The 20,027-nt window shown below is 38.0% G+C and overlaps 1 protein-coding gene across 13 annotated transcripts in view; it reads left to right on the top strand.

Moving 5' to 3' along the window:
- NEBL (nebulette) overlaps window positions 1–18,674 on the top strand; it is a 382,486-nt gene extending 363,812 nt beyond the window's left edge. For 11 of the 13 annotated variants that reach the window (XM_067562349.1, XM_067562348.1, XM_067562341.1 and 8 more), the window contains 2 exons: window positions 5,992–6,107; window positions 12,797–18,674. In XM_067562349.1, coding sequence (XP_067418450.1) covers window positions 5,992–6,107; window positions 12,797–12,973 — 293 coding nt within the window. In that variant the 3' untranslated portion in view covers window positions 12,974–18,674. Of the gene's footprint in view, window positions 1–5,991; window positions 6,108–12,796 lie in introns of those variants that run through there. The other 2 variants (XM_067562347.1, XR_010922369.1) reach the window with 2 other exon arrangements.
- The last annotated feature ends 1,353 nt before the right edge of the window (window positions 18,675–20,027 follow it).

The following is a 20,027-nucleotide window of genomic DNA, read 5'->3' as shown; positions in this document are numbered from 1 at the left end:
ATTTTGTTTTCTTCTAAATGTTAAAAATAACCATGTGGGGCCTCTTCTTGCGATCCCTACTTAGGTGAAAGTCTTATTTCTTTCAGTGAAACTATTGCTTCATAAGAAGTGCAGGATCATGCACTTTCCACAGTAATTTAACTCAATTTACATGAGTAACAAACTTGCTTTCTGGACTGCATTATTGTTTGCTTGTTTCAGAGTACACTGTTATACAGAAAATAGTCATTAGTAATCATTTATGACCCTAATAAAATTTACTTGGAAATTACTTCATTTTATTCATTATAATGTTTAAAAGCTTTGACAGCTGTTGAACTCCAGATGCCACTTGTTTTTTAGTACTATGAACGATTAACATTAATTATTTAAAATTCTATAAAATTACTTCCTGTTGAAAGATCATTTCATAATCAAACTTTTTGATTATATTTCTGTGAATATATTTTGAGTGCACAGTTTGTTTTTGTATATTTTTATAATTTAGGATAATGAAAAATACCCAGACTTGTCAAATTGACTTTTGGAAATGAAAAAAAAAATGTTTTTCTGATATGAAACTACTTTTTGTTTAGAAAATTAAGCTAATTATAGTTTAAAAAAAAAAGTGATCAACTTAAAAATGAAACATTTTGTAATTATCTAAACAAAACATTTATTTACGTGAATCGTTTTTTCCTCCAGATTTTCAGTTTGTAAAAAAAATTAAGATTTTTCACTTTTTGTCTCAATTTGGGATGGGAGCTTTTTTTTGAAATCTCAAAACTTTTCACAGTGCAGGAAAATAATTTCTTGCTGTACTGTATCTCACTTCTGTGACTCTGCCCTCTCCTAGTTCTCCTTCTACTTCTCTAATGACTACTTCAGCATTTCCTTTGGAGGAACTTCTTCATTGCCCCACTCCTATTTCAACTTTCTATATGGGTTCTGTCATGGGTCCCCTTCTCTTCTCCCTCTATAATTTATCTTTGGGTAATCTCATCAGCAAATACAAATTCAACTACTACCTCTGTGCTGATGACTCATACATCTATATCTATTTACTCTCTTCTTCTGTCCAAACTAAAGTCTAAAACAGAGCTCCTAATCTCTCCCCCCTGCAGTTATTCCCATATTATCACCCTGTCTGTAACTCAGGCCTATAACCTGGGAGTCATCTTCGACTCAAACCTCTCTCTAGGTCCTCACAGCCAGGCTATGTCTAAATCTTGCTGACTCTTTCAGCATAACTTCTCTAGGATATGGCCTTTCCTATCCATCCATGCAACTAGAATACTTGCTTAAGTTCTCATTACCCTTTCTCAATTACTGCAACAGCCTCCTTTCTGTCCTTGACAAATATAGTCTTGCCCTACTAATACCTATTTAGAATGCTGCTGCTAAAATAATTTTCCTAGCCCATTGTTTTGACCACATTGCCCCAGGCTCTGCATCCCTCCACTAGCTCCCCCTATTCTGTTGCATCAAACAGAAGCTACTTAGGTTATTTTTAAGGCCCTTCACAGCCTGTCATCCCCTACTTATCATCTCATTCACCATCAAGATATTGATTCTTGCCTCCAATCCATGCCAACCTCCATCACCCACTTATTACATTTTCAAACAAGAGCTGCTTCTGCTGGCATAGCTACCACCTCTCATGGGAGGTAGAATAATTAAACTGACAGGAGCTCTCCCCCGTCAGCTTAGAGCGTCTTTACCAGAAGCGCTACAGCAGCGCAAGCACTTCTAGTGTAGATGTAGCCTGAGTAGTACTTTACAAGCATTCCCATTGATTTCAGTGAGTCTAATCCTGGTGTTAGATACTCTTCAAAATGAATAAGCGTATCACTATTTAATTCATCTCTACCTTATCTCTAAACACATTTAGGCGTTTACATGATGCTCATCATCTTCTTGTATTTGAACATCTTACAAATGATAAAATTAAACACATACTAGGACCTCATTGTCTTTCATTTTTATTTCTCAGTCCCCTCTCTTAGATTTTGTTATTATTACAGAATATGCTACATTCCATTTAGTAATATATTATACAGCATTATGGAGCAGCGGTAGTGAGCCCACAGTTTAGATTGCTTTCCAGTTCAATAAATAGATAAAACTAAACCATGCTTGTCAGACTAAATGAACTGTGTACATCTATGATGTAATAATCAAGATGTATTTTTATTGAGTTTGTTTACTTACTTATTTGGCAAATCTCTCCTGTGCTGCAAATTTTACAGGCCACCTTCGTGGCAACTGCAGTCTGCTGTCTTGACCCTCTCACTCTCTGCCACCTCTTTCTTTCAAAACCCCTTCTCTGTTTGCTTTTTATCACAATCTCTTTCCCTTCACTTCTTTCTTTGTGGAAGCTTGTAAAGATATAGAAAGAGAAATATGCTAAACCACTTCCACTAGAAAATTTGAAATGGAGAGTCTGAATTGATTATGAAGCAAAACAAATAAGCAGGTTTTGATACTTCAGAATGCATCTGGTAAAGTGTAAAAACACAACAAAGAAAATCACCCATATATGTTTCTGGGCACAATGGTCAGCCCCCAGATCCCTAGTCGATAAATCTGGCTCAGCTAAATGAATTTCAAGTTATACCTCTTGTTTTATTGTTCCCTTAGGTGAACTAAAACCATTGTTTTGCTGCTGCAGCAATTGCTGAAGCTGTAGAACTTTATATTTAGGTCCTGAGTCAAAAGATTGCAGTGAACTTATATTGGAAATCTACTGCAAATTATGATGATGACGCACACTTGCATACTTTATTTCTATTACTTTTGTCAAATTCGCCAAATTCATGCCCACCATAAACACTACTGAAATCCGTTGCTCTCAGTGGAAATGTATCCACTTATGTCCAGGCTAAATTTGGCCCCTTATCTTCCTGCTGATAATCATCGAATACTGCAGAACAAGTGTTGACTCTTGCTTTCCTGAGAGCTATAGAGCATCTTGTGCAGTCTTACTGCAGCCTCCTTCTGTTCAAATACTGGTTGGGTTTATTCTGTTGCAAAAGAGATACCAGATGCAGTGTACAGTTAAAAAAATGTGTAATCAGCACTGATTTCCTAAATGATCCCCTAAATAAAGGGATGAAAGGTAACTCAACTGACTATCAGAGCGTAGGAATAAGTTTCCTTTGCTTGCCTACAATACCTGGCTGACATATTCCAGTTTCTAAAGTTGCCAAAGAAATGAACATACTTCGTAAGAAAAGTTTCTTTGAGCTGGAAATTTCCATTACAGCAGATAACATTAGCAAGTAGCTTCCCAGGTGCAGTTTGTTTGACTTCTCTCACTGTGACAGAAACTGGACACCAGGGCAAGAAAGCATATTTCCACAGTCCTACTGCTGGTAGTTGGCATTGGTTCTGAGTGTGTGGGCCACCCATTCCCAGAAGATCCTTTCTGGATTTGAAAAATACTCTGAACACAGACGATGAGAGAGAGGGCAGCCTACCATACTCAGATGATGAGAGAGGAATGATGGATGTTAAGCCCTATTATAGAGAAGAAGTCATGAGGGAAGAATTTCCCCTAGCATCTTCACTTCACTTTCCATTGGGATGAAATACGAGCTTGTTAGGGTGCCTTTTCTTGACAGGAAGCAGAGTAAAAGGGTTGTTTGGGTTGGTGTTTATCTGCCTCTCCTGGCAGGAAGAGAAGGCTCTTTGTCTCTTTCTATCCCTTCATAGCAGAGAGGAGGGAGAATGAACTGATGAAGCAGAGTTCAGTAACAGATAAGAACTGACCAGATGCTTGTTCCCAATATATTATGAACTCAAAAAGATTGAGTTCTGCTCTTAGTTTTGAACACATTGGAGTTCATTGGAGTTGCTCTCATTTACATTAGTAGTGTATTTGGCCCGCAATGTTCAGATGAGTTTGAAATTAGGCAAAATACGTTCACGAAACCATGCTTATAATAACTTTGACTAAATTGCGCTTCTCTCCATTTTCTCAGGAAAGGCCATGTCTGGTCATTTAGAAATAGTATGTGACAACATTGAAACATAAATCATATGATGAACTGCTAAGAACCATTCACTTAATATCATGATCACCCTGTGAACAGATTAATGAGCAATAATTTTCTGATGATTAAACTGCTTTAAAGTATCTGTGCACTCATACATCACTAGAATGAAGTTGCCACATCTAAAACATGCATTATTCATTACATTCCAGTACTGCATATTGCTGTCTATGAGTTGCTTCATGTTATAGGAACTTCTCTGAATCATCGTATGGCTTCAGCTTTACTCTCTCACCTGACAACACAATCTGTGCATTTGTAGTGGTTTGAAATAGGTGTCTCCAAATCACAGATATCTTAATTAGAAATATAATAATTCGTTATCTTTAAAAGTATAACATAATAGATATGATGGATGGACAATTAGCACTCAGTGTTTTAATCGTATACTTAGTGTAATATATTACTTATAATAAAATTACCAGTTATAGGAAAACTCTAATCATTTGCTCAAACCACCAATCTCAGAATTAGGGATAGGGAAGCAGGTTGGGTAAAATGAAGATGAACCTTTGCACAAAGCACAAGCTGAACTTTCATTCAAGCACAATTCAGCAAACCTTTCCCCATAGTTCATTTCACACCCTTCTATAGTTCCTGGGTCCTCCAGAAGTAAAGAGGCCAGACTATCATTGCATACTTGCTAATATATTGTGATAAAGCACTGCCTGATGGTGTGCAGTTTTCCAGCTCCTCCCCAAAACCACAGCTGCCAATCAATTAATTCTGTAACCTCCATAGCCTCACATCAGTTAATTCTGCACTGCTTGAGCTCCTCCATAAATTAATTTTGCACTCCTCCTTTTCTGTATCAGTTTTTGCAATCACCCTGAGGACTAGGTGTGAAGGTTGCTCCAGTGGGTTTTCTTGATTTCCTACAAGGTTAAGGAGGCAAATCTCTCAAAGTCCCAACCCGGTGAATTGTTCCAAGTTGAGTGCAATCTGAATCATCTAGGCTGTTTCAGATAATTCACTTGCCCTGAAAGAAACTGACTGTTTGTGTCACTGATAAATTTGATTGAATTCAAGCAGGCTTGATCATTTTGTGGGAAAAGTGTCAAAAGAACTGCACCATCTTTACTGGTTATTTTTCACAGTTTTGCTTAGTGAACCTTCACTTGTGCTTGGAGAATGCCAGTTGACCACTTGAGTGATGGGCTAATGTCCTCAATAGCTGGATAAACCAGCAGAGAGATTTTAGGACCAATATTGATGAGGCTTGCAAACCATGGTTAGACAGGAAATGATTAAACCTTCATTCTTGGGATATTCACAACCTTACCAGTTATTGTCATGACCATCCACCTTCTCCCGTAATGTTGAGAATGACCACCTCAGCTACACTTGTTTATACATAATTATATAAGGCACAGGAGAATACAGAGCATATAAAACAATAAATATTACATGCATAGAGGGGTTTCCCTGTTCTTGTAGTTAATTGACCTTCCTGAAAGGCAGTATTCTTCTGTCAACCTATGCTGTCTACACCAGGGGTTAAACTCGCTTAAATATGCCACTCCGGGATGTGGATTTTTCACACCCCTGGGCAATGTAGCTAGGTTAACCTAACTTTTTAATGACCTGGCCTTAGTGAGGTCCCTAGTTTTGATACACGTGTGGTCAGGTTTGTAGAGCTCGTTCGAGCCTTCCTGCTCATCGCTGTCCTTCCCATTAATCATAATGCTAAGGACTATTTCTCAGCTGATTGCTCTGTGTTTATGTAAAATGGGACCCTCACAAAGCTTGTTTTGTATGTATGTCACTTAAAACTCTTCTCTACTGATTTAAAATTACCTAATTTTTGGAACATGAATCCGCATTTATGCTGCAGGTTTCTAACTGGGAGAGCAATCTACAGCTGCTACCAACTGCTAGGAGAAGTTGCACACAAAGACTCAATACGGGTATTGTTTTAACTCTTGTAGTAATGCTTCTGTATTTCTTTAATGTGCAGCCCCTGTGCTTCCTGGGGCATATCAACAAAGTCAGTCCCAAGGGTATGGATACATGCACCAGACCAGTATGTCGTCTATGAGATCGATGCATTCACAACCACATTCAGCAGGTTTGGTGAGTATTCAATTGAAAGAATCAATTCTTTCAGTGCTCCCCTCTTTAGATATTGTAAATGTCCTGTAAATATAAATGCGCTGGTACCCTTGCAATCCAGAATTGAGAACCTTTAGAAATAATTATTCTTCTGGATTCCATTATATTTTACTTATCTTCAAATTAAAGAAATATTTTTGACTTTTTTCTCGTGTGTGCTCCAAAGAACAATGAAATTATCTATATTATTCATATACTCTAGAAAACAGAAAATGTTGAGCTAGCATTTTTCACACAATTAACTAAATAATGACGGTTCAATTTGCTGTTGTTTTTAATCTCTCTGACCAAATAGACACACAGAACTTTAAGGCTGGAGGCAATTTATAGTTCTAACAAGGCCATGTTTGTGCTTTTGCAGGTGAACCTTGTTTTTAGTAGGTATAGCTAGCTATGGCATTGGATGTTAATGAGGACTTACAAAAGATTTCTGAAAATTGGGCTTGTGCATATTTGTTTGCGGCTTTGATTTCTTTTCTTAAGATTTTTTTTAAAATTACTAATATTTTTGACATTTCTTACTGTGGTAGTGACTGGAGGCCAAATATATCAGAGTCCCATTGGTTGTTACCTTAAGACTATCAGAAATGTCAGCTCTGGTCTTCCCTTTTTTTTTGCTAGCAGATCTACAGGGTCTCTCAGAGGAGGTGTATTTGTTAGCTCTCCCACCTTAATTGAAGTCACAGGGATTGAATCATTAACAAAGTTTAGAGCTGGCCAGGAAATGGAATTTCAGTTCCATGAAATAAATTGAGAAGTATTTCAGAAGTGTTCTCGTCCCAGATCAGAACAAAAAGCTAAAAATGCAAACATTTTCACAGAACTAAAATTCACCATATTTTGTTTCAGAAACACCAGAACACTCCCCCGGCAGAAACATTTTGGTATTTTCAAACTGAAATGTGCTGCCCAGCTCCCTGGCTGCCTGTCCGAGCAGCCATGTAAGCAGGGAGCTGGGCAGCCTCTCTGCCTGGGAGCTGGGCAGCCCACCTAGAGATCTGCAGAGGAAATGGGAATCTCAGTGAGGTGGGCAGCCTGTCCATCTTCCTGGTAGGCAGCTGGGGAGCTGGGGTTTCCTGGAAACCTGACTGCCCACTTGGTAGGCTTCCAGGACTGCCTGGTTCCCTGGGTGACTGGTTCCCGGGCTTCCTATCATCATGATTGGTGGCCTGCCAGATTGCCCATCTCAATTGCATAACTTTCACTTTCTTGGTGCTTATTATATCACCACTTCTCTCATTCTCCACTCATCATAGCTGCTGTCTACACTAAAAATATTAAGGAAATCTTCAATCATGGCACTAGCACTGTATAGCTCCAAACGATGGGAATTCTATCGTTGACCATCTGCCAGTGTTTCCACCACCTCGTTCTCTTGAACTGCTTAGAACAGCTCTCCCTGATACGGGCCTCACTCTAGCAAAGCCAATGGAACTACTCACATGTTTAGAGCTAAGCTTAAGTGATTCACTGCTTGGACCAATTGTGCTGAAAACAGCTGGAGATGGCAAGTGATCTCCACTAAGGCTTTCAGTATTGCTACGACCTGGGTTGTGGAGCCAGGTAGTGACAATGCGAATGGTTTGTTAAAATTCTCATCGGGTTCAGCTCAGAACGCTCTAGGGGAAAGTGGAAATCATTCCAAAGAGTGACGATCATTCCAAAGCTTAAAGGTAATTGCAAGGCTTTTGGAAAGCAAATCCCATAATTCTAGTTGCTTTTCCTTTATAGTTGTTCTATGTGCAAAGCAGTGTTGCAGCTGCCATAGCTGACAGCAGCTCAGAGTGGAGAGCAATCATAAAACTGATGGGTGACCTGGTTGAATACATGTATCAGCCCATATCTGGCCTGTGAGCTGGGAATATCACAAATGTGCTTTAGCCCTTATATGCAGATAATTCTCATTGCTCGCAATGGGTGTTTTGTGTATACAATGACTACAGATTCATGCCTTTGATACCAGATAAAGGAGTCAAGTGAATAATTGACTGACTTTACAAAACCCCCAACCCTTTTCTTATACTTTTCTGTGCTCTCAGTACTTGTTTAACTTACTTTTGATTAAAAGAATAATTCTTCACTTAAATGCATTTTTATAATCCCTTATTTGAGTAAGGTAAACTGCACTCTGAAGCGATAATTAGGTACTAAATGCTAACAAGGTTATTACAAAAAATTTTCCTGACAGCCATATACCACCTAATTAGGTGTTAAAGCCATAAATTTGGGTTTCTCGGTGGCATTAGGGGCCCTAATAAATTTTTTTAAACTTTGGAGTTACCAGTTTGTCTTTACAATTTTGCAGCACTGTGATGCTGTCAAGCTGGTTAAAAGAAATCACATACCTAGGAATTAAAATGCATGGCCAATGGCTGACTCCTTATGAGGTCCTTGCCCATGGCACTCATTAAATGGATTAAAAGGTGACAAAAGGTCGCTAGAAGCATTGGAACACTAGAAGCGCTACATCGGTGCAGCTGCACGGATGCAGCTGTGCTGCTATAGCTTGTCTGGTGAAGACACTCTATGCCGACAGGAGAGTGCTCTCTCGTCAGCATAATTCCTCCTCCTCCGTGAGAAGCGGGAAGCAGTGTCAGCAGAAGAGCATCTCCTACTGACATAGCGTTAGTGTGGACAGCACTTAGCTTGCTGTAACTTGTGTTGCTCAGGGGGATGTCTTTTTCACACCCCTGAGTGACGTAAGTTAGATGGACTTAAGTCAATGGTTCCCAACCTGTGGCCCGGGGATCAAAAGTGGCCCACGGGGGCTTTCAAAGTGGCCTGCGGCTCCCCTCCTGCTGGCTGCAGAAGGGAGCCACTGCCTAAGGACCCAGGCGGAGCATGTTGCCACAGGGCTAAAAGACCCTGGCTTTAGCAGGGGGCACGGCAAAGTACTCCACCTAGGTCCATAGGCACTAGGGTTGCTGCTTGAGTCAGAGGGAGGGGAGCACTGATCTTTTGTCCTCCTGACTGCAGAAGGGAGCCACTGCCTAGGGACCCAGTTGGAGCGTACAGGGCTACAGGACGCGTGCGGTTTCCCTGCTGCTGCCAGGGGGACAGCTTCCTCGCTGAACTCCTTCCATCTGTCTGCAGTGGGAGGGGAGGGGGGGCCTGCTGGCAGAGACTGGTGACCCTTCAGGGTTGTGAAAATGATATCTGTGGCCCTCGAGCCAAAAAGGTTGGGAACCACTAACTTAAGTGATAGTGTAGACCTGCCCTAACTGATAGGTCTCAAAATGTAACTGTAGATGGGGAATTGTCATTGAGCAGGTCTGTTTCCAATGGGGTCCTGCAGAGATCACATCTGGGCCCTATGCTATTTAACATTTTTATCAATTATCTGGAAGAAAACAAAATCATCATAGATAAAGTTTGCAGCTGACACAAAAATTGGGGGAGTGGGAAATAATGAAGAGGACACGTCACTGATTCAGAGCAATCTGGATCGCTTGGTAACTGGGCGCAAGTAAACAATATGCATTTTAATTTGGCTAAATGTAAATGTATACACATAGAAACAAAACATGTAAGCCGTACTTACAGGATGTACTACTCTATCCTGGAAAAGCAGTGACTCTGAAAAAGATTTGGGGATCATGGTGGATAATCAGCTGAGCATGAGTTCCCAATGCGACACTGTAATCAAAAGAGCTAATGTGATTTTTGCATGCATAAATGGGAATCTCAAGTAGGAGTAGTGTGGTTATTTTACCTCTGTATTTGGCACTGGTGTGACCATTCCTGGAATACTGTGTCCAGTTCTGGTTTCCACATTTCAGGAAGGATATTGATAAATTGGAGACAGCTCAGAGAAGAGTCACTAGAATGATTAAAGGATTAGAAAACATATTTTATAGTGATAGTCTCAAGGAGCTCAATCTATTTAGCTAAACAAAGAGAATGTTAAGGGGTGGCTTGATTGCAATCTATAAGTACCTACCTGTTGAGCAAATATTTGATAATGGGCTCTTCAATCTATCAGAGAAAGGTATAACATGATCCAATGGTTGGAAATTGATGCTAGTCTAATTCAGACTGGAAATAAAGCATACATTTTTAACATTGAAAGTAATTAACCACTGAAAAGTTTAAGGGTCGTGGTGGATTCTCCATAATTGACCATTTTTAAATCAAGATTGGATGTTTTTCTAAAATATCTGCTTTAGGAATTATTTTGGGGGCAGTTCTAAGGCCTGTGTTTTGAAGGAGGCCAGACTAGATGATCATAACAGTTCTGTTTGGCCTTAAAATCTATGAATCTATGTTTCATGTCCAGAAATGGAGAAATTACATTTTTAATTAAATGATTTCTTTCTTGAAATAAAATATAGGAAGGATTAAATGCACCTCAGCGTGTGTTAATCAAATGTGTACCATTGTTTTGTTAAATGAGTATAAAGATATAGTAAAGAAAAAGTATATAAAGCAAAATACAATTTACAATAGGGAGACTGACCATGCAATTCTAGACCACTGCTACCCAGTATATAGCCCAGGAGTTGGTTTTCTGCTGTGCAGTGCATTCTCCCCTTCTCTGACATTCAAAACTCATCTACAGAGAATTCATTTAGAAGGCAGAGGAGATGTAGGGCCACTAAATCTGTTTCTAGCATGGAAGCAGTTATAAGGAAACACACCTTACTATAAATCTAAGATACATGCCCAACAGGTTGGATATGGCCCACTTTTGTGTTTCCTTCTGATGGAACTTCCATCTGTGCTGAACTTAAATTTTCATTTTTTAAAAAATGTGATTGATCTAAACCATGTGAACATGAAACAGTCTAGTGTTATCTTCCTAAGTTTCTAGGTAGACAGCCTGATGATCTCTCTTAAAGGGTTTGATTGATCTTATTGGGTGTTCACCCCAAAAGCCAACATACCAGCCAACATTAGCTGTTTTTACCATTGATCATATCAGCAGAAACATCCAGCTAATATTGTTGGATAGAGTGAGACATAGAAAAAAGCTCTTGGGTCAGTGGAATACTACCAGTGATTCCTGGGCTGCTCTTGCCTTCTGCTGAGAAACAAAGAAGGAGAAGGAAAGTAGATGAATCCCATGACTTTTTAAATGAGCAGATCCTGCAGCTTCAGCAGCATTGGGGGAAATTTGAGGAAGGTTCATTCTCCAGCTGATGTATAAGGATCACCTTGTCCTTCAATGCTTAACAGAGAATCCATTCTCTGAGTCTAAAACTGCTTTTTAATCTTTCATAGATGACAAGGTGTTCATATAAGTATATGAAATAAATATTAAACTTAGGAAGGGAATATAGTTGACACAGGAGTAGAAGGATTGGGACGTTTAGTTAATAATACTAGATGATATGCTTAACTGAAAATATTGGGCTTGGAATATGGCTTAACTGGAAAAAATGGACCTGGAAGGTAATTGAAAAGATAGGAGAAAATCTTTGAAGGAAAACCCCCAATTACCAGGGATGGTCTTAAACTGGCTTTAGGAAAGAAGGAAATTCAGGAAACAGGTACTATAATCACATAGTTTCCAATAGATAAGGTATAAAACAGTAAACTCTTAAAGGGTTTGTTACTAGTGTTTTCCTGACCAAGTTGTAGCCATCCAAAATGGGTTTGAGCACCTAGTCCTGTTGTAATGTTGATCAATGCTTATAACTGTGTGTTGTTATATGGGCATGATGATTGCAAAAATGCATTTAAGGTATTTTTGGAGGAGCTGTATAAATACAATTTGACCTTTAGATTTAATAAAGGAATTCATAATTAAATTGGTGTTCTGATGATAGCCTGTATTAATGGTAATAATTCAATATGTCCGGAAAGTAAATGGAAAACTTATTTCAATAAAAACCACTGATAAACTTTGACAGTCTCCACAACCCCTTTTATTTGCTGTCCATAAACATTCATGTGAGTAAAATTTTGTTCCAAAAAGTGCTCACAAAAAGATAAATGATCACAAATACTTATATATTTGTGCATGAATGCTCATGCAGATTTTATGTGTACATGAATAGTGGTGCAAATACATACTCACGTGACTATTCCCACCACAAGTATTTACCCCATCATCTTAAAATGTTATCTGGCCTTGTCTTCACTAGGGAAAAAAAGGTGTGTTCGTAACTCACGTTAGCTAACTTGTGGTAGAATCCTAGTGAAGATGAGGCAGTTTGTAGTGTTTGTGTGAGGTGGCAGGTCATATTCGTTAACTTGAGTTAAGAACACATCTTTTTTCTTAGTGAAGACACAGCCTGTTTGGGATCATCCAAGCAGGGACAGAAACAGTACTATGTGATTTATACGGCCAGTAATACAACATGGATAATTAACTATGGTTAGTAACTACTCAAAGCATCAGTTGTGATGAGTATTTCCAGAGTGAAATGTGTTGTCATGAAGAGTGTATAACACATATGTTCATAAAAATCAGCCTCATTGTGACTGAATTTGCTGAATAAATCATTTGATACAAATAGTCCACTTGGTTCTATTCAGCACATACCCCTTAGATAGTATAGACTGCATTCTCTCTGCATATGGGTTTGAATACTATATTTCAGCTTAATAAAGATGGTGCTTTCTCTTGGTGTGTATGTGTATGAGAGAGAGAAACTATGTCTGTCAATGGTGGATTCTTCATGGTTTTGTTTATTTTCCTTCAACAGAGAACATACAGAGCTATGTATGACTACAGTGCTCAAGATGAAGATGAAGTTTCCTTCAGGGATGGGGACTATATCATCAATGTGCAACCAATTGATGATGGCTGGATGTATGGTACTGTTCAGAGAACTGGGAAAACAGGAATGCTTCCAGCAAATTACATTGAGTTTGTTAACTAATTTTTGTCCCTAGTCCTTTGAGCTTTGTTTTGATTTACGCAAAACATAACCCTTTTGAAACAAAAAACTCAGAAGAAAATTTTAAGACCACATGTTCATTATTTTATCGCTAATATAACAATCTGATATAAAAATCACAATCTGACATACATAGCCAAACAGTATTGCTTGTAATAATACTTGGTAAGAACAAAAGACATATGTGGAAGCCCGGTGCTGCCGATTATGTGAAGGTTTCCATTGATTAGCTATAAAGGAGAAATGTCTTTTCCTAGATTCACTTTTTAAATATAACTATAACATAGACTCTTTTCTTATGTTACTTGGAAATCACAAGAGGCTAATACTCTCAATTTAGTAGCACATTCTAATAATTTTTAAAGCTGTTCAACATTTGAGCATTTAACGTCCCAGTAAAAATGATGACTGGGTAATTCAGCCTTTTAAGTATCAGCAGATAATATCCTGGTAAAAATCCTACTGCCCAGCAGCCTTATAAGAAACAAAAAGTCTGTCTTGACAGTGAAAGTTCCCAACTCTCACTTGCCCACACAACTGCACTCATTCTTGGGTCTTACATTTGCTGTCCTTCATGACTGTGCTCTTATCTCCTGTCAGTTTTGCTTGCTTCCCAGTCCATCAGTTTTGATTGTGCCTTGATTCCTGGCAAATCTATGTCTTTTCCACAGAACATTTCCCACTTACTGTCCAGAGTGCAGAGCCAAATTGCCACCTCTTCTATTTCCCTTAAATAATAGCTGAGAGACAAGGTGGGTGAGGTAATATCTTTTATTGGGCCAAATTCTGTTGGTGACAGAGACAAGCTTTCAAGCTTACACAGCTCTTTTTCAGATTTGAAGAAGGATCTGAAATGTAAGCTCAAAAGTTTGTCTCTCTCACCAACAGAAGTTGGTTCAATGAAAGATATTACCGCACCCACCTTGTCTCTCTAATATCCCGGAACCTACAAGACTACAGCAACATTGCATTTATTAAATACTACTTAATGTTTAGACAGCGATGTCCATCTTCAAAGACTGTACAAAATTTTTCCATTACTTCCTTTATCCTTAACTATCCTGCTGTAAATAGCCAGTCTTAGGCCCAGGTGCTATGTGGCCTCATGAAGCATATAGCTACATCCTTCATTCTTAACACAAGTGACTTGCTTAATATCTGCTTTGCTGATCAAACTGATGTACAACCCCTGCTGCAGGGGAGCCCTGCACCTGTGTAGAGAAGTGAAGAGGAGCTCTGATTTTATGATACATTGGAGTTCAATGGCTTTTTGCTTGAGATCCTTCCAAAACATTGACGCTATTTGTGACATCACTGGGTTGTCCAAAAATGGGTTATATGTTCAAATGATTAATGAAAGACAAACATCATTGACTACTATTGACTTTGTTTTTTCTCATAACTAGCATCAAAGCAAAAACTAAACAAACAAACAAAAATCTTATCAAACCCATTCCAGCTTCCTCCCAAAACCAAAAAGAGGAAAAGCTGGTGAATATTATGAGGAAATTAACAAAAGGAAAGCTATAGACTATGTTTTAACTCCTAAGATTGATCCTTAGATCCAACAATATCCTTCATTCCTGCATAAAAAATACTGGATTCCAGGATTCAGTACCAAAACCGGAAACATTATTGTCCCAAATTGTTTATGCAAAAGATTCCATTTGGCTTTAATAATACTTCTGTTCTACCTTAAACTACATTCAAAATAAGATGAAGAAGGAAAACGAAGGTGACTCTGTTCTCTTCAGCTTTGGATCAGCTATGCTATTAGTAGGAAACAGTATAAACAGGTCTGATCATTTTGTTGCCGACAAGCTGTTGGGTATTTTATTTCTATTGACCAGTGGCTTGTGGGGTCACGACTGAAGGATCCAGTGGGGCACAACAGCTAGTCGCAAAATCACACGGTCCCGATCCTGCTCATTGGGCTCTGGGTGGATACAGTGTTCCTCCTTTGCCGTTCTCTTACAAGATCAGGTCCTAAGTCAGAGGGAGCACAATATCATGTAAAGTGTTATGGACAAGTTGGTGCCCATGTACGTGTGTGTGTGTGTAGGTGGGTGTGTGTTAAAGGAACGAAATGTTTTTTCTGTATCCAGATGTGAATTAAAGATGGTAGCCATACAATAGCCATCCAAAGTTTTGAAGCTGCACTGGCCTTCCTGTATGTTTTCTTTTTTTCAAAATGGAACTAAATTTATGCGATGTTTATGGAGAACTTTCTATTTCTGATTTTAAAAAGTCAGCATGCATGCATTATTTCATTTAACAATAATGAAGGAAGGCAGTAAGTATTCATTATGTTAAAAGCAACCTGCCAGTGCAAGACACCTGCCAATTCCGCTTTGCATACATTTAAAAGGCAGCAAGCTTCTTCACTTCCATTGTATTGTTGCTAAGGGAGAAAATCCCAAGCTGCAAGATAGAGAACAGTACATTGCTATGATTGTGTTTTTTTTAAAAAAGAGTAGTCCATAAATATTGAAAAGTAAGTGGGACAAGTGTATTTTCCTGTCAGACAATGAACGTCAAGGATGAAGCTCCCCAGGAGCAATGAACTTCAGAGAGTGATTAGAAGCAAGAAAAATTACTCTATAAAAGTGAAAACCAGATGTTCCATGTTTAGGCACCACTGCTCTACGTCACTGTGGTTTTAAAATTTTGCAGAAGACTTGGGAGTTTTGCACGTGGAGCAGCTGCAGCAACAGGCCCTTATTCTTTTTTGGTGTCTTCCGAATCGAATTTGATGGCTTGGCAAGTCAAACAGCTTCTTTTAAATTGTTGACACTTTTAAGCTTAGCCTAAATGGGATCTGAAAAGCAGTCTATTTCCGTGTCAGTCGTCATCCCCAGCCATCAGCAGCAGGTGGGAGAATCACAATTTAGAACAGTTGGTAAATTTTTCTGGTGATGCTTGACGCAGAACTGGATATCACTTGCTGCTGTGGTTGTATTAGCTCCGTAGTGCTGACAACAGTAAACATAAGTTGTCAGTATGCTAAACGGATATGAATTAGAAGAAACATAGGGAGCAGATGTGTATAGCAGCAAGTTGCCATTTTTAGTCTCTTTGGGGGAAAAAACAAACCCCGTAGGCACACTAGCAGTCTTCTCAGTTTGGGAGATGGATATCTAACACTATTTATGGTAACAAGCTAAATCAGGAAACAAGTATTTTATGAAGTTAGAAGAGTGTTATGCTAAACAATGGAAATAAAACTACCTTTAGGAATCTGATTATCCTATAGCCTGGCAAAGCACCTACAGCAATTTGCAAAATAAAAAAGGTCAAGAAAACAAAATAGTATGTGAATCATGTTTCTCCTGAGAATGGTATAGCAGCATAATTAATATGTTCAGTTTAAAATTATTTGTTTGCATAGGCAATTTTTTGTAATGCATGCTGTTAGCAATTCTTGTTCATTTGGAATGATTTTCTGGTTTTTGATATGTGGCTAAATGAATTCTAATTATAGAGGTTGTTGTTACCAGTGCTACCCAGTATTCAAAGTGATTAGGACCTGGTTATCAAAATGTTTTATGAGAACTACAACTTGGGATCCATAGACCCTCAGCTCATCAACAGCAATTTGCAAGTACAATTCTTACAATGAGTTTGTGAGGCCCTTCTAATATGCTGTGGAATGTAGGGATGAGTAAATGCCAAACAGCTTTTTCCACCTTTAAATTGTCTGACAAGCAAGGAAGCTAAAACCTAATTCTTTTATTTTACCACAATGTATCACCCTTACTCCATACTCTGCTCATGTGAACTGTGTCTCATTGGGGAGGAAAATGTCTTCTTCTGGAGGCAATCATCTCAGAATTCCATAGTTCAGCTTGGAGTTCACTCATCCCTATTTAAGTGTTAGAAAAATAAAGGCATGATAATGTGCTATTATCTGTGAAGAACACAAATATAAATATAATACAGTATATAAGATATTAATACACGGCATCTTGGTGTTCATTATACTTACTTCCCAGTTTAACCTTTTTTCTGAACAAAGCTGCATGGATACTGGATACAAAGCTATGGATACTGCAGTTGTAATGTTCTATTCCAGCACATTAGTATTTAATGTTGAAATGGGGTTCTCATGACCACACTAACATACCATACACCTTTTAAGCAAGGTTAGGGCTCGAGAGTGAATCACTTCAGTGCATTATATTCTTGATATGTGTGTCCTTCCTAAGCGTGCAGTGGGGATTTGGAAGACCTCAAGTGCTTGGGCATGAAGTTAATTTTAGTATTTTTATATAGTAATTTTAGTATTTATTATATAATGTCAGCACATCACCTTTCATTATAAAACAATCACAAACATAGAAGTGTTTGGCAGAATGTGATATAAAGAATTAAATCTGCTAGATTTTAATTGTTTTCGATAACATTCTGTATGAAATATGGAATGAACTTTAGTTAGTAAATATTTAAATAGCATACTGAATTGGGCTAAAGATGCTATCTAAACATAGATCTCCATACGACTACATACACTCCATCCTGTGCTTTGTGCTGGCAAATACAAACTGCTGGTGAGTTAAAAGGATAAAACATTCTACTGTACTTTAGCAATCATTCTCCAATTCTTATGCCATAGAAATCCCACCTCCAAATCCCATCATCCCTCTGAAAGAAAACTTGGAGCTATATTTCTTTCTTGAATTGCCTGCACTTATTACAGTATATTCAAAGGAATTTCATATGCTTTTGTGTCCAATATATAGAGTTTGCATATTGTATCTAAGTTGTAATATGGTTGCTGTTGAAACTTTTTTATTTTATTTTAGGAGGAAAATAAGTTATATACTGTAGCATTACAATCATATCTAGTTCAATATTACAAGTTGCTAAACTCTCAGAAAGCAGCATTGACTGTATTAATGTTGATTAGCATGGTGTGGAAACTCTCTCAGCTGTTGGTTTTTGCAGTGCGATATAAAAAGAAAAAATGAACTGCTGAACAGTTTGACTTATATTTGCTTAAAAGTGTGTAGAGTTCTAGTTACTTTGCAAAACTGTATGTTTTGGGGAGTATATGGTTATGAAGGAAACACTTGTTTTTTCAAAGGACAGGGATTATTGCTGGATCATATGATGTATCAACATAATTTGGCTTTTGTTATGCAAAAAGTTAACACCAGCTATTAAAATATATTTTAGTAGAAATGCTTTAATTCCTGTGTTTTCCTCTGCACTGTGAATCTTTAAGCCTTGGTGGACTAGAGCAACATCATGCTGCCCAAAATACTAACCTATGCAAACTAGTTCACATTTTATTTGATGTCACAGTGGATGTAACATTACATAATTTATTCTGCATAACATACAATGTCATTGAAATAAAATATTAAACCCAGGATCATGTATGTATTATATTAATAAACAAAACACATCAAAGCTACCATACCCATTAATATAGGTTACGCAAGTTAATTGTTTATTGCTTCAACCAAGGATGCTTTGTATTTTTTAACATGAATGAAGATATAGTCATATTTGGCTCAACTTTGGTCACTAAAAGTGTTTTCCTAAAACAGTATTTTGTTCCATGCACTCTTCAGGAGGTTAACATGCTTTCTTCAGTCTCCATTTGTAACCCATCAACAGGACATTAATTTCTCATTTCATCACCCCTGGTTTGCTTAAATAAATGCACATAATAAGTAAATGGAGTTCTCTGATTTGACTCATATTGGCTGCTGTTCCTTGAATTGGTGGCTGGTTAGGCATGTTCTCATTACAGCATATTGCCAACCAAACAAATTGGATTACTGTCTTTGTTATGATAATTCACAACAAATCAAATCAAGGGCACTTGCTCACTTTAATTCACTTAGATTAAATTGCTTTAAAAAATCCCAAGAATAAATTCAATTTAAAAAAATCACCATCTAATGTATATTGGATCTGCTAAAACTGTATGGTAGTAATATGTTACTTTGCCTAGTTGTGAATTTTATCTATTTTGGTATTAAATGCATGGTCTTATCTTCTCCAGTGGTAACTTTCAATGTTTAGAAACCATTATTTTAAAAAATAAAAGGCTATTAGCAAAGAATGAATAGAAATGAAGCAGATGATTGGCATGCTCCAGGAATTAGTTTTGGGAAGTTCTAAGACCTGTAAGATCTATATAGGAGGTCAGACTAGATGATCACAATGGTTCATTCTGGCCTTAGAATCTATGAAGAGCTGGTATGTATTCCAGCCAAATAATATATGCCATTATACAATGTTTCTCAGTAGAAACATACATTATAATTTTCTATGATGTTTCAGAAAGTATGGTGCATTGATTCTTCCCTCCAAAAGGCTTTGTATATTAGGGATGCCCTGATATAACAAACTCCTCCTTTTATACTGTAGCACACATCATTTTCTAATGGGAAAACCTTACGATGCTCCTAATCAGAGTGCATTTAACTTGCAATTCCAGTGCATAATCTGTTAAAGCAGCTGGAGCATCAGAGTTTTTCTTTCTATCCTAAATATATAAATCAAGCAAAGATAAGGACATCAAGTTGGAATGAAGAAACACTTCAAGTTCTCCATGTCTTCATTGCCTCCACAGAGCTCTACTAAAGAATCCATGTGCCTTGGAACTTTTTAGAGCAGTAGCTGGCAATTAGAGGGCATTCATAAATCTCTTGAGCTCTACATTCCATAGGCTAGGGACATATCTACATATCACTGCTTCTAACACTGTCTCAGTTCCTTTCTTTCACAGAACCAGTTCTCCCTTTCTCCACTGTGTTAGTGTGCAAGAATCCTTGTAAAACTACTCTTAAATAGTGCAGTTAGTTAAAAATGTAGGCCCTGCTTCAGAAAAGCACTTAAGCACGTGCTGAAATCTCATTGACATTGATGAGACTTTAGCACATGCATGCCTAATGCTTATCTAAATAGGGAGGGATTTAAGGGATTCAAAGCTTTCCTGAACTAGGGCCTTAGGCTCAGACCTCTTCATTAAATCTGGGCGGTAGGAGGAAATTGAGAGGATGCCCCCAGAAACTTTTCAGAT

Source organism: Emydura macquarii, unplaced genomic scaffold, assembly GCF_026122565.2.
Source record: "Emydura macquarii macquarii isolate MOO-44397 ecotype Brisbane River unplaced genomic scaffold, CSIRO-AGI_Emac_v2 contig_2422, whole genome shotgun sequence".
Taxonomy (NCBI): domain Eukaryota; kingdom Metazoa; phylum Chordata; order Testudines; family Chelidae; genus Emydura; species Emydura macquarii.
The sequence above is the reverse complement of the archived record's forward strand: the minus strand, read 5'-3'. Positions and strand labels throughout refer to the sequence as shown.